Source organism: Grammomys surdaster, unplaced genomic scaffold (genome assembly GCF_004785775.1).
Source record: "Grammomys surdaster isolate TR1022 unplaced genomic scaffold, NIH_TR_1.0 126612, whole genome shotgun sequence".
NCBI classification, from domain to species: domain Eukaryota; kingdom Metazoa; phylum Chordata; class Mammalia; order Rodentia; family Muridae; genus Grammomys; species Grammomys surdaster.
In genome coordinates this window covers 944,008-959,184 of record NW_021621401.1, presented here as the reverse complement: position 1 = coordinate 959,184, position 15,177 = coordinate 944,008, and the positions used below count along the sequence as shown (strand labels likewise).

The 15,177-nt window shown below is 44.7% G+C and overlaps 1 protein-coding gene across 8 annotated transcripts in view; it reads right to left on the bottom strand.

Moving 5' to 3' along the window:
- The window catches only part of Mapk8ip3 (mitogen-activated protein kinase 8 interacting protein 3), a 38,147-nt gene extending 25,673 nt beyond the window's left edge, over positions 1-12,474 (bottom strand). For 6 of the 8 annotated variants that reach the window (XM_028760976.1, XM_028760971.1, XM_028760974.1 and 3 more), the window contains exons 1-4: positions 12,031-12,444; positions 4,350-4,470; positions 1,042-1,112; positions 727-818 (exon numbers count right to left, since the gene is read on the bottom strand). In XM_028760976.1, the coding sequence (XP_028616809.1) occupies positions 727-818; positions 1,042-1,112; positions 4,350-4,470; positions 12,031-12,348 (602 nt within the window). In that variant the 5' untranslated portion in view covers positions 12,349-12,444. Of the gene's footprint in view, positions 1-726; positions 819-1,041; positions 1,113-4,349; positions 4,471-12,030 lie in introns of all 8 variants that reach the window. The other 2 variants (XM_028760975.1, XM_028760977.1) reach the window with 1 other exon arrangement.
- Between the last annotated feature and the right edge of the window lie 2,703 nt (positions 12,475-15,177).

Here is a 15,177-nt window from a genome sequence, read left to right as displayed (position 1 = left end):
ATAGAGTAGAGGTGTCAAACTTTTTGACATTGTTATCTACAATGTGTTGAGCTGCATACATAGCTATCTTAGCACTCATATGGTCTATGGGCCACAGGCTAGAAGTGCTTGTTTTTGAACATAGATGAAGAACATTAAGCTATTGCTCCAAGGGGGGACCTGTACATATTTTACAAAGATCTCAGTTTTAGATCCCAGAGCTCATCTGAACTAACCCTACCAGATGATACAGGTACACTCAGTATAAAAAAGAAAATAAGGTCAAATAAGGTTGGGTGACTGTTTTAAAGTCCCAATTGCTTCAAAGCCATCTTATTAGGCCAAGGCCTCCATGTACTTCTTTCTGTCAGGCTGCTGTGCAGATCCTCCTGCCCCTCCCACTGGCATCTAGGTAGGGTTCAGATGGGGAATTGAGAGCACCGCTGAGTTAAACCTTGGTCAAGAGCTTGTGCTTTGGTTCAAACTCCACACCCCCACAATATCATCACATAGCTATGACAGCACCGTGAACATTGACTGGCAACGTTTCAAAAATATTTTAGTAAGTAGTAAAGTTTGCAAAATTAGAATCCATATAGAGCAAGGACAGACTGTACACAATTTTCCTGAGCCTCAGACAAAGACTCAGGACTGAGCAGAAGGCAAGGCAGTTACAGCAAAGCCACATCCACCTTCGTGCACATTCCTGCCCAATGTCCCTACCAATCCCCCTTCTTGCCCACCTACCTCCGCCCGGGCAGGCTACTTTCCGTTTGGCCGCTACTCCCAACTTGCTGCATCTTAGATCTTTCGATGTGTTCCACATAGGTCTGGATCATCTGTCAAGAGAGGTCCTCTGCTAGTGTCACCCACTAAACTCCCAATGCTACAGTTCTGAAGTGTTGTGCTTGGATAAGACAGTTCTTTTAGGGAACAAGCATCGAAGGAACATGAGCAGACAGCTTTCTATCAAACAACAAAGGTATTAGAAGAAGTGACCAAAGATCAGCAGCAAATGGTAAAACCCACGCTCATGCCTGCAGGGTACCCACTAGCACCTACCTCTGTGTGCCGCTGGTGCAGGGCATTGTATTCCTTCTTCATCTCTGATTCTCGTTCCTCCAATCGGGAAACTAGAAAACACAACCACTGTGTCAGCTGCAGTCTATCCTCCACAGCTCAGTCCATGTGTCCTGGTCTGTAACAGCCCTGGCACATGGTACAGCAGAGCACCCTGCTCAGAAAGGTGTAGATGGAGAGGGTGAGTGCCATGTGCATGTGATGGGAGCCTCACATGTGAGAATGCTCAATCCTGCAGTAAGAGAAACCAGGATGGGTGGGACTGACAAAAGCATCTGCTCAGGGTAGCTGGAAGCTTCCAAACAGAGGCAAATCTCATAACATATGCCAACAGAAAATGGAGGCGAGGACTCAGCAGCAGATCACTTGCCTAGTATGATGAACATGACCTTGGGCTCCTTCCCCCAAGCCCCTAAAACAATAAATAACTAAATAAAAAAAATTTTTAAACAAAAGAAGTGAGAAGCTCATGAAATGAGAAAATTCAAGTGACTAATCTGAGCTCAGAAGCATGTCATGAAACAAACAGCTGCATTCCTTATACATCCAGAGCTGAACTTGTTTTCTTTAGGCTACTGCCCAAAACTGGTAGTCCCTGGTGACACCCAGAATGGTCCTCTCTGGTATGGCATGTATCTGTCTAAAACAAGCTAAATGACAGCACTGGCCAGTCAGCCTGTCCTTGAGTCCTGCTAATGGGCCCAGCATGCCACTGCCCTTGTGCGCCTTCCTCTGCACCTCTATCTATGTACCCATTGAGTGACGATGGTGAACAAACAAGGCAGCTCATGTACAAGTTGTGTTTCCTGGACGTTGGGTGGTATGGCCCTTCACTGGCTTTCATCTGTCCTCGGTGAGAGGCTTCCCTCACCTCCCCCTGGCCTCCTGATTTCTTTTCTAGATTGATCTAACAAATTACACGGCTCCATACCTCATCTCAGACCATGCTGTGCTCTATGTTCTAGGAATGGGCCAGGTAGCACCTGTAGACACTACTGCTGCTCTTCCTGTATCTGACAACTGGTAGTAGTGTAGGGACCCCTTTTTAAAGCTCAGTATAAGCATCAGTGCAAGGCAAAGTCAGCTGCAATTTTTTTCTTGAAGGAGTTTAAAGCATGGACACCAGCACCTAACACACACTAGACCCAAAGACACAAGTACTCAATGCACATGGAACCCAGGGACACCAGTATACACCACACATGGAGCCCAAGAATACCAGCACCCAATATATATGGGGCCCATAGACATCAAAACTCAACACAGATGGAACCTAGGGACTGTAGCACCAAACAAAGACACCAACATCCAAAGCTCCTTACTTAGAAGACCTTAGTAGCTAGCACACAGTGACTTTTAGATATAAGGCACAGAACACACGTGACTTATAAACTTGACTTTGTAGACATTAGTGCACTCTATGCATCACTTACATAAACTAAACAGCACAGACTTATGTGGCTGCCCAAAAATCAAGAAGTCTACCCATGTCAGGTGTGTTCAAACTCAGCCTGTCTTTGTCCCTTGGGAAGGCTGTCTTTTGGCTGTCTATATGTGTACCTGGAAGGAACCAGTGTTAGTGAAGACCTCCCTATGGGCCATTGCTTGGGTGCATGTACAGCTACTGCCTCACTGAGAGCTTCCCATTGGCCCCCAGGCTTCAAGCTAGCCTGGAGAATCACCACCCAGTAATCTTATTTGGCATTTTTTTTTCCTTTCTAAGAAAAGAGCCAATAAGTTTTCACATGTCAAACACTCTGATCAAAAGGAAACTCACAGCACCTGTATAAATATGGGGTTTATTATATACACTAAAATAGGCATTAAGGTTTGCTTCTTGTTTGCAATACTAGCATGTACAGAAGCCGCCTGCCCACTGCTCATGCTCAGACCCTGATCCTCAGCAGGATGGTAATCTAGCACAGTAACTTCTCAGTCTCAGCCCTGGGATAGGTCAAACCATCCTAGTAAGCCAGTTTTTCTCTGTCCCCAAATTCAATTTTAATTTCTCAGAGAAAATGAAGGTAGCTGTTTCTCAAGGTAACCACATAAAGTGACAAATGTGTTTTAGTTACTGAAATACTAAATCATAAAAAGATATCAAATGATGGCTGTAACAGCAACACTATAGTTTAAGTATTTATTTTTATTATTTTAAATTATGAATATGTGTGTATGTGTGTGAAGGGGGCTGTGCATATTAGTGCAGGTACCTGAGGAAGCTAGGGACATCAGAGCCTCCTAGAGCTTGAGTTATAAGCAGTTGTGAGCTGCCTGATGGAGGGGCTAGGAACCAACTCAGGTCCTCTGAAAGAATAGTATGCTCTTAATAACTAATCTCCAGCCCCTTAAGTATAGCTTTACATGTTTAAATGTTTTTATAGTTATTGTTACTACTACTATCATTTAGTTTTTCAAGACAAGGTTTCTCTGTGTAGTTCTGACTGTCCTAGAATACATTCTGTAGTCCAGGCTGGCCTTGAACTCACAGAGACCCACCTACTTCTGTCTCCACAGTGCTGAAATGAAAGGCATGCACCACCACCGCTGACATATTTTTTAAATTTTTGCAAAAATTTTAAAAAAGATTTATTTATTTTATGTATGAGTTCTCTATCTGCATGTATACATGTGTTCCAGAAAAGGGCATCAGATCACATTATACGTGGTTGTGAGCCACTATATAGTTGCTGAAAATTAACTCAGGACTTCTAGAAGAGTAGCCAGTGCTCTTAACAACTAAGCCATCTCTCCAGCCCCTATTTTTCAATTTTCAAAAGCATCTTTTTACCTTTTACTACAGATACAGTTGGCCAGAATTCTGGAAAGGGAGAACACTGGCTTAACAGGTTGACCCTGACTGACTCCAAGGCTGGGATTTAGAGACCACTGTGCTGAGGATCAATGTCTGGGGGTGAGCAGTAGGCAAATGGCTAGAATTTGCAAACAAGAAGAAAACCTAAAGATCTCTTAGGAACTGTTGCTAGAACAGTTAGCTTCACAAAGATCAGTTAGGATTCAAGGCCATAGTGCTTTTCCTTGGAAGCACAGGAGGACTGAGGGTTTGAGTGTTTGTTATTTTATAGTCAGATTTATAAGTAAAAGTGTGCTGTGCCACAAGGACTCTATTTCCACCGAAAGCTGACTATGGAAACACACAGTTGTGTGATGAGACATAACAGGCAGCTCAGAATCACCCGCCCCCTTTATCAACAACTTGTGTACTCCTCCCCAGATCAGTTGTAGAATATACATGCAATCCCAACTCATGGCTCCTGCTAGCCACTTACTCTGATCTGCATAGTTTTTGGCCTTTAGCTCCAGTTGCCGTGTCTGAAACTCATAATGTTCTACCTGGATCTGGAGTTCTTTCTTCTCTTGTTCCAAGGCATCTTCAAATTCGATGAATTTCTATGCATAAGAAGGACAAAAAAAGCTTGGTGTGTGTTGGTCAGAAGGTGACAGCAGCCTTTCACAAGGAAAAGCACAAGCTTAAGAACCCAAGAATCCAGACACCTTGAGGCCACAAGCTGGCGCCAGAGCAAGGGTCTCCACTAGATCCTCAGTTCCTTTCCCTTCATGCTGCCTTCCTTTCCCCATCTATAGAGAGTCACCACAGATAAGCCCTGATAATAAGAGAACAGTCCACTAATGAGTGACTGGAACCTTTGGATAGCTGATACCATTCCTAATGGCCTGTGAACTCAGTCTTCACATACCTTTCCAGGGCCTCATGACGAGTAGGAAGGATGCACAAATGATGTGGCTTATGTTACTCCTAACAGACTATCGATTACCTGTCAGTATTAACCATGGAGATGAAGGACGGCAACGCTTCTCCTCATCTCCACTTCATTGTTTATTTTTCATTGTTTGCTTTTTTGAAGACATGGAAAACCCTCCCTGTTGTAGAACTTACTACAGACCAGGCTGGCCTTGAACTCACATAGATTTCTCCACTTCTACTTTTCGAGCGATGGATCTTTTATTTTTATAAGTGTGCATGGTTGTGTGAGTTTACAAGTCCCACATGCATTCAGGATCCTGCTGAGCAGAAGAGGGCATCAGATTCTCCAGAACTGGAGCTACAGACAGCTGTGAGCTTTCATGTGGGTGCTAGGAATCGAACCTTGGTCCTCTGGAAGAACAGCCAATGTTCTTAATCCCTGAGCTCTCTCTCCATTCCCATTAATCTGCCATTTCAATCACCTCTTAGCTCAAGATCCATTATTACTGGAATAGAAACTGCAAGCACTGGGCTGGTGAGATGGCTCAGTGGTTAAGAGCACTGACTGCTCTTCCAGAGGTCATGAGTTCAAATCCCAGCAACCACATGGTGGCTCACAACCATCTGCAATGAGATCTGATGCCCTCTTGTGGGGTGTCTGAAGACAGCTACAGTGTACTTATAATAAATAAATAAAGTTTAAAAAAAAAAAAGAAAGGAAAAAAAAAAAAAAAAAGAAACTGCAAGCACTGGCTCTGAAAAGCCCCAGCCTGGAGTTTCTGAGCAAAATGATCGTCATCAAACCAAGTGAAAAGAAATCACTCTGCAAAACAGATACCCTAATAGGCCAGAGAGGAGGCAGTACCCATGGTGTGGACCCTGGGAATATACATTGCCTCTGCAGCAGAAGGTCAAGCTAAGTGAGTGACATTTTGTAATCCCTACAGTAGTAAGAGTTGAGAAAGGAAGTGTGTCCAAGTACTGGACAGGAAAGTGGAATGTGACCAGGAAATCCCATCTGTAGGAAACATAAACACCAAGTGGACTTTAAAGGCATAAAACACTTCTCGGAGGATCTGAATATAAAGCTAACAACAGACTTCAGGCTTCAGTTTCTGGCTAGAGTCATGCTTCATAACCCACCTACAGCCACTCCACAGCAGTGTGATCAATCTGATGTCCCTCCTGCTGCAGCCTGTCCAAGGTCTTTGTGCTGGAGCACAGAGCTCCAGTGAACAATGGAAGGATGACTCATCCTGTATAGCCAGCAAGAAGGGAATACCCCAGGGTGTGTGTGTGTGTGTGTGTTGGGGTGGGGAAAAACTGGGAGGGAAGAGACTGCGGCCAGAAGGAAATCTACACAGGATTAAAGACACTGCACTCAAATAAGCTGAAGGAAGAATACCCTAGAGTCAGCAAAGTGCAGGAGTTTTTGTGTGTATATGCAGAAATGCCATAAAAACAAGTGATTCTGAATCAACTAGATACAATTACCACATGAAGAATACATATATATAAGTCAGCCTTAAAAAAAAAAAGAATTCCATGGAATGAGATTATTCTTCCTTTTTAACACATAACAATAAAACATATAAAAATATAAAGTGAAAAGTCAACTTTATATCCTTGTCAAACATAAAAGATGACAATGGAAGTCAGGATTCAGAGTGCTGGCTATATAATCTCTTACAGTGGATTCATGGGACTGTTACAGCTTTCCTAAACCAAGCATGCTTTACAGGGAAGGTGAGCCTCTTCTCTCTCCAAGTTTAGTGGGCTAGGAACATCCATAGGAACTCATCTAGTTTGTTAGAAGTGACCACCAAGAGGAATTAAAAACTCAGGTTCTACGGGGGTGGGGTGGGGGGTGGGGGGGTGGGACGTGGGGGTGGTGCACGCCTTTAATCCCAGCACTTGGGAGGCAGAGGCAGGCAGATTTCTGAGTTCGAGCCCAGCCTGGTCTACACAGTGAGTTCCAGGACAGCCAGGGCTATACAGAGAAACTCTGTCTCAAAAAACAAAAAAAAACAAAAAAACAAAAAAAACAAAACAAAACAAAACAAAAAAAAAAACCAAAAACCTCAGGTTCTTTTGCATTATTGATTGATAGGGGAAAAGAAAGGGAGAGAATTTCCAAAATAAAAATGTGCCTTATTGATCTTTTGTATTAAGCAAGCAGACAGGCAAGAAGATAGGGGCAACTTGGGTTTTTGAGCCTGTGCCATCTATCACCTGTGGTAACTACCGAGGTTCAAAACACAGCAAGTGTAGGTCCTGAGTTGAGAGGCTGGGGTTACACTATCTGCAAGAACCACTAGACAGCACATGAAAGAAACAGAGATCTTTCTTTTTTAAAGACTTATTTATTTTATGGATGTGAGTACACTGTTGGCTCTCTTCAGACACACCAGAAGAGGGCATCAGATTCCATTACAGATGGTTGTGAGCCACCATGTGGTTGCTGGGAATTGAACTCAGGACCTCTGGAAGAGCAGTCAGTGCTCTTATCCACTGAGCCATCTCTCCAGCCTCAAACAGGATATTTCTATATTCAAATATTAGATGTGGGTTAGTAATATGGCCACAGTTTAGGATTATATGTAGCTAGTGTTCCTCATAGTCACTAAAAATCCCTCTAGTATCCATCTTAAACATCACAATGGATTTAATGCAGTCTGATTTTTAGGACAAATAATCAAAAAGAAAAGAATAAGATCACAGCCAGGCAGTGGTGGCTCATGCTTTTTTAATCCCAGCACTCAGGAGGCAGAGGCAGATGGATCTCTGAATTCAAGACCAGCCTGGTCTACAGAGCAAGTTCAAGGACAGTGAGTGATATACAGAGAAACCCTGTCTCAAAAAAACAAAAAGAACAAACAAAAAAGAATAAAACCACACCTGGTGTTCAAGGCCAGCCTCAGCAAACAGTAAGCTTGAGATTAGTCTAGGCAACATGAGTTGTTGTCTTATAAAACAGAGGCTAGAGTGATGGCTTAGTGGTTAAGAACACTGGCTGCTCTTACAGAGGATCTGGGTTCAATTCCCAGCATCAACATGGCTTACAACTTTCTGTAACTCCAGTCCCAGGGGATTCTTTGTCCTCTTTTGGCTTGCTGGTTACCAGGCACAGGCAGTTACACACACACACACACACACACACATACACACACACACACACACAAACGAAGCACCAAGACACATAAAATGAATACTTTTAACAAACAAACCAGTCATTAAAAGCCTAACCACCAGAGTGTGATCCCTGTAACCCTTAAGTAAGCTGGGTACTATGGTATGTATCTCAGGTGAGATGTGAGACACAGACAGGAGACTGTCCTGAAAGCTGCTGGACTGGCCAGCCTGAATATACAGGACAGCAGCAGGAATAAGAGAGACCCTCCTCAACAAGGTAGACAGTGAAAAGCATTTCTGGGAAAACTGTCTGACTCGAATGCTGTGGTACATACTTATCTACCCTCATACAAAACTCATTCATTCATCGCACACACGCGAACACAAACACACACACACACACACACACTTAAAAATTGGCAGCATTCTAAATATGAGCCAGACAGAGCTATGGCTAAGTGTGTGTCTGTAGAAGTGTGTGCTTTTCTAGGTATTTGCTGAGAGGGAAGATGGGTAAGACAAGGGCTAGCTCGGACAAAACTAGGCAGGAGTCTCACATGAGGCAGAGAATGGAAGGGGTAACACCACCTAAGAGGCTTGGTGAGAAAGAGTACGCCAAACATTGATTCACATTTAACTCGTTAGCCCTTAAGTCTCTTGTCTATACAAAAAATATTCGAAGTGTCACAGACAACAAACTCAACAAATCTCAAAATCATGAAGCTCAGTGAAAAGCCAGACAGTATTATACCGGGAATAATTCCCTGTAGTTAAAGTATTAGAAGATGAAAGTCAAAGAAAACAGTCACTTGGGGACAGGGCAGAGAAAAGCAGAGAACAAGATCACTCTGAGAGAGCTCTCAGCAGGAGCAAAGCTTCAGAGGCTTACATGAATGCTGAAATCAAGCTGGACAACTAGGCATGTGCAGTCAGTGGATACCAGTGAGACCTCGGTAAGAGAGTTAACCCCTTCCCCCCAAAAAAAAGAAAGACTAAAAGATGAGGCTCACGATCAAAGGTTTAGTCTTGTAGCCAACGGCACAGCTGACTTCCAGGCACTAGGATTTCCCAGAGGTCCTCTTCCCAGCCTAGTGAGAATTCCTCACCTCCTGTGCTGTTTCCTAGACAGCTGGCACCCCTCCTCCCACCATCACAGTGTTTTCTTCCACCAGGTCTGCTCCTTAACTGCCTTAGGTCGCTCCCTCTAACTGGAAAATGTCCACTGAGAAATGCAAACCTATGTTTTAAGCACTTTCCTTTCTTGCCTGATGCTAACTTAAAAATATCAGTCACCTGCTTTTATATGAAGTCAACTCAGTCAGAGTACTCACACAGACAGATGCATTGGTGTGGGTGTCCTGGCCACATGTGTTTGTTTCAATTCAAGTTAAAGGACATGAAAAGCAGAGGCTGAGATTGTGGCTCAGTGGTGAGAATTTGCCTAGCATACTCTGAGGTTCTGTTTTCCATTGCCAGCACTCGAGAAAGAAAAAGGAAAAACAAAGTCCTCCTTCCCCAATGTCATGGGTGACAGTAAAAATGCTCGAAGGCCACTGTACCCAGTGGCTACTAAACTGGATAGTATAAAACAGGCCAGGTCCATTGTCACAGAAAATTCATTGGGCAGAATGGTTGCTCCAAAGAGACAGACAGTCCTTGGACCTCAGGAACTAAAGCATCAGCATGGAGAGATGTACACAGAAACAAGAAGCTGGCTTCCCTAGGATCTCTTGGATGGTACTGGCAGTGAAAAGAGAATAACTCCGTTGGAGCAAGTCAAAAGATACTAAACTCTTCAGAGCTCGTGCACGGTAAGGATATGAGTATAGAAGAATGGGCCTCTAATCCCTTAAAGTAGAAACTTGAGAAAAGGGTATCATTCTGAGTCTTGTAGGAAAAAACAAATCTTGGGTCAAACTCAGCATTTGGATAATTTTTCAAAGCCTTGAATTCTGTAGCAGCAAATGGCCACAGCATCAGCAAATGTCCAGAGAATTCGCTTGAGTTTCTTGAGATAAGCTAAAGGATGCTTCTATCACATTCTTTAGGGTTAAGAAAGAAAATGGCAATAATAACACTAATACTCTGTCTTTCAAACATTATCTTTCTTCCTACGATTTAAGTGCTTGCCTATTGCAAGAAAAAAGGCTAGCACAGTTAGCTGCCTTTCTAGCCCTTTTCTCTCCCAGAGGGAAATGACCGAGGGATAAAAATCACTTTACATTAGAACTGTACGGATTGGTAATAACTGGACAGATCACACGGCCCAAGGCTGAGCTGAAACATTAGAGACACTGCCCTCGCTACTAAATGCACCTTGCCAGTTTTCTTTCTAGGTAACCAGAGGTCAACAGTGATACTTGTAGTGGACCTGATTCACTACTTCTCAAAACAAGACAGCAACAACTAAAGGTCTGAGAGAGAAAAGGAGAGGCTGGGTAAGGTGTGTGGTCCCTTGGGGCAGGATGGCCAGGCTGGTATCTGCAAACTCTACAGCTGAGCCGTTCTTCCCAGAGAATGAACCACCTGGTATCAAAACATACTGGTATCAGGAAAGAAGTAATGGGCTGAGATATTTTCTCTGTTTAAAATTTTTAAAAAGCCTTGAATTCTGTCTTCCCAGAAAGCTGCTGGCAGCTCAGATTACCCATCTCTGACTAAGCTTAAGCAAAGTGCCTGGGACAGCACTTCTGCAGCACAGCTCTGCCTGCAGCGATGCACAGCTCCTGGGCTATTATAGCATCTCATCGCCCATCCTTGTCTAGAAGAAGCTGGCCACTAGTACACGGTAGTCTTTTTTACAGAACTGAAGATGAGCATCCACTTCATTCCACAGAAGATCGAGAATGCTGTTTCATGTTGAGTTCCTCCTCAGTTTTAACATCGATGGAGATCCCCCAAGGGCATAAATGGGCATTTAATCAGGGCTTCCACCTGGCCAGTTCAGTGTCTATTTACTTCTTGCTTTGCTCAGCTTCTCTTGAGAGCTGGATCTCCACTCTCCTGCACAATGGAAGCCCCATGTACACTCACTGCTCAGTCTAGCTTGTATTAAACTGAAAGGCAGAGCCATCTTCCCTGGGGGTAGTGTCAACACATCAAGCAGGGACCTATTTTAGGCAGAGCCCATTTTAAATTACAAGGTTGTAACTTTGCCTTACCGCTGTCCACCTTCATTTTCTCCTTTTCCTCATCAGTGATCTTGACTATGTAAGTATGGAGACAAGGGGAAGAAATACCGGAATCCTTTGTCAATGTATCAAAAGGGCTACAGTGGTATCAGGCACAAGACACAACTCCAGGGCTGGTCTAGAAGGACCAAACACTGCAGACTTCTGGGGTACAGCTCCACTATGCAGCAATGTGACCCCAGAAGGTAAAGCTCAGGTTGCCACCAAGGTCTACTCTGTAACTTGGTCTGTCCTTTTGTCTGTGGTCAGTGTGTGACCTTGATCTAGCCCAGACAGTTTCTGGAGCCAGTTCCCTGTTTCTGAGGTCACCCCAAGCCCTCCTCACATCCTAAGAGCTTTTGAATCCCCCAAAATGTTGGGAACTTGATGAAGCCAGTCAGGTGGTGCCTATGCATCCCAATTCAGAAACAGCAAAGTCTCGATAGTCAAAAAGCAAACCACAATAATTAGGAATGGTTCAAGACAAACAAGCTTTTATCCTAATCGTGATACAGAGCCACTAATTTAAGAAGCCAAAACATCAAAATCGACTCTTAATTTCAATAGTAGTTTCTAAGACTGTGTCAAGTCAACTTCACTTAAATGGAATTTAACCTCATATAAGAAGGCACTTCCCATCATAAACCGAAGAGCATTTACTTCCAGAATAGTAGAATTCTGGGCTTTGTGATTCTGGGGCAACTTGCTCAAAAGACGGAAGGAATAAAACCCAGAGCCAGCAGGCGGCAGCCAAGGTCAGAGGACAGCAGGAAGGGGGGGCGGGGGGGAACGTCTCCGGGATTCTGCACAGGCTGGGGCTCTGGGTCCAAACTAGATGGAGAAAGTGGCACTTCCCAGCAGCAGCATACTGCCGGCTGAGCCGGGCTGGCTGCTCCATGCTACCCACACCGTCCCTCTCCGCGGCGGCCGGGGCCCACGCACCTCCTCGGCCTGTTTGCGCAGCGCCTTCTCGCGCTCGTATTGCGTGAGCAGCTGCTCGTTGTCCTCTCGTAGGAGCTCCAGCTCCACCTCGTGCTCCTGGTTCTCGCTCAGCACCGAGTCAAGGTTCTCCAGCACGTTCACCACCAGCGGCATGAGCTCCTTGACCACCTCCTCATCATAGCAGTGAATGAGGCGCTCGAACTCGCGGTAGATGGAGCCCGCCAGGCCCGACACACGCTCCGACATGACCGAGCCCGAGCAGTAGTCGTCTTGGTACACCACCACACCTCCTCCCTCGTCCATCTGGATCTCCATCATCGCGGCTACCGCCGCCGCCGCCAGCGCGGCTCGTTCCGGTGCCCGAATCCACGGGCCGCTGTCACCTCAGGCAGCCGCCACCTTAGGATGCGCCGCCGCCGCCCAGGCCGCGCCCGTCACTCCCTTGCCGGAAGTCCCGCCTAACCGCGGGGGTGGAGCTCCGTCCCGCCCCGCCCCGAGTCGAGCGCCCTGACGCTAAAGGAAATAAGACAGGAGCGTTTCCGGCTGCGTTGCTGGCGGTGCTTTTCGACCTATTTCAGTCGGGTGGCCGTGAACCTGGCTGTTTCTGTATCTCTATCCTTTTTGTCTTCAGACCTTGGTCGTACTCTGGCCGCCCTCCATGTTCACGCGACATGTGTCGTGTGCCTTGTTTCTGGTTGTTTCCCGCTCTGTTGGTCGCAAAGTTCCATGCAGTGCTTCATTTGCACAGCCCGCCAGGGTTCTAAGATCCTTATAGTGTGGTGGTACTCTGAGACTGGAATATCAAGCGAGTCGATCTATATGTGTTCATTTACTGGTGACACTATGAACCTGACTTTGAACTGCTTTCTTGGTTTCCCTTCTGCCTGCTTCCATCTGAAAGCCTTCCGGGTCAGCTCAGATTCACATCCTACTTTTTAAAAAAAGTTACTTGTTATTTTATGTGTATGTATTTGGTTGTGTGTATGTCATGGACATTCCTGGTGCCTGTGAAGGCCAGAAGAGGGCGCCTGAATTGGAGTTAGTCAGTTGTGAGCAGCCATATGGATGACCAGAACTGAACAGAGGTCCTCCCATGTAAGAACAAGTCCTCTCAACTTGAGCCTTCTCTCAAGCCACCAGATCTTACTCTTAACCATACCAGCACAATCCTTGTAGCTGACATCCAGAACACTTAAAACATTGTCCACAATTTCATATATAAAGTCTTACTGTGTAGCACTGGCTGACCTGGAACTTGCTATGCCTAGCTTCTGCCATTCAACATACACCATTACCTGGGATTATAATTCCCTCACCTTTCCAAACATATAGACAAATATCTACTCTAAGAGACTGTTTCGTAACAGGCCCCAGACCTTAGCACAAGTGACTCCATGATGAAAGTACCATTCAGGCTGTAAAACTCAGAATGTAGACAGTGCTACCTGCCAAGAAGATGAAAACAGACCTAACCCATCAGTATCCATAGTTCTGAGAAAGTCTCTAAATCACTAACCTTGCTTTTTGGCTTCTGTAGTTCTGCTTCTGGCTAACTGTTCTTGTTAACTGAAGCATGCTAATCCAGAACGTGGCTTTGTGCTTAAAAGCTCATCCTATGAAAGGCTCAAGGCCTTTCTTGTTTGGAATCCTAAACAACCAGTGTAGTCACCAGCCAGTTAATAAAGACTTTCTATTGGCCTAAACCCATGTCTGAGTAGTGTTTGTTCCCTGTGGAATGGATACCCTACAACATTTTAAGGTTCTCTGGGTTTTGATACTGATTTAACCTTCCAAGCCTGCAAAGCTGAATGTACCAACTAGGGAAGTGAGCTAGTGTGAAAGGGGCATACTGCAATAGTACTTGCAGTGAATGTTACCGGAACCAATTTTATTATTTTATTATTTAATGTATATGGGTGTTTCATTCATATGTGCCCAGTGCTCACGGAAACCAGAAGAGGGTACTGGATCCCTGGAACTGGAGTAAACTAAGAGTTTTGAGTGTCACATGGGTTCTGGAAACAGAACCTGGGTCCTCTGGTAGAGCAGCCAGTGGTCGACCAAGAGAGTCATCTTTCAAGTCCCACCTGAGTTAATTTTAAATTGCCAAAATTAGGAATCAGGACAAATAGATGAAATGATCAATTCTTGAAGTTATTTTTTTAGATTTATTAACTTTGTATGGTATGAGTGTTCTCACATGAATGTGTATGGTATGTGTATATCACATGAATGCCTGGTGCTCATAGAAACCAGAGTCGTTGGATCTCCCAAAACTAGAATTACAGTTGTGAGTTACCACGTGGGGCCTGAGAACTGAACCCAGGTCCTCTGCTAGTATGACAAGTGCCCCCAAACACCGAGTCATCTCTCCAGGCCCCTGGTAAACAGATTACAGTACAAGATTGAGGTTAGGAGTTATCTTAGTATTTCATTGTAGGTCTCAGCAACATGCACCCCATACATTTTTTTTTGAGACAGGGTCTATAAAGCCTTGGCTGTCCTGGAACTTACACTGTAGGCCAGAGTATCTTCTAAACTCACAGAGATCACCTGTCTATGCCACTCAAGTACTGAGTCTAAAAGTATGAACCACCATACCACATCCCTGTAAATTCTTTAAGCTAGTACACCAGAGTGGGGGCATGTCTCACCAACACAGGGACAGACCAACTGACATGAACATTAATTTTTTAAAAAGGGGGAATTTTTTTGAGACAGGGACTCTTTACATAGATCTGACTGTCCCAGAACTAGGTGGACTAGTCTGGCCTTGAACTTAAAGATGTCTGCCTCCCAAGTACTAGCACCAAAGGTGTGCACCACAAGTTCTAGTCCTCCTTTGTTATTAACATAACCAGGGGCAGGATTGTCATTTGGAACTAATTAATGCAAAGTAAATTTAAAAAAAGTGGTACTCCCCCACACCCAAGACAGGGTTTCTCTGTGTAGTCCTGTGTCCTGGAACTTGCTCTGTAGACCAGGCTGAACTTAAACTCAGAAATCCATCTGCCTCTGCCTCCCAAGTGCTGGGATTAAAGGCATGAGCCAATACTACCCAGCTAGGGAAACCTTTTATCACAAGTGCCAACAGCAGGGAGCAATCTCTGACAGTGTCATGGTAAGGGAAGCATCCAGGCAGACAAG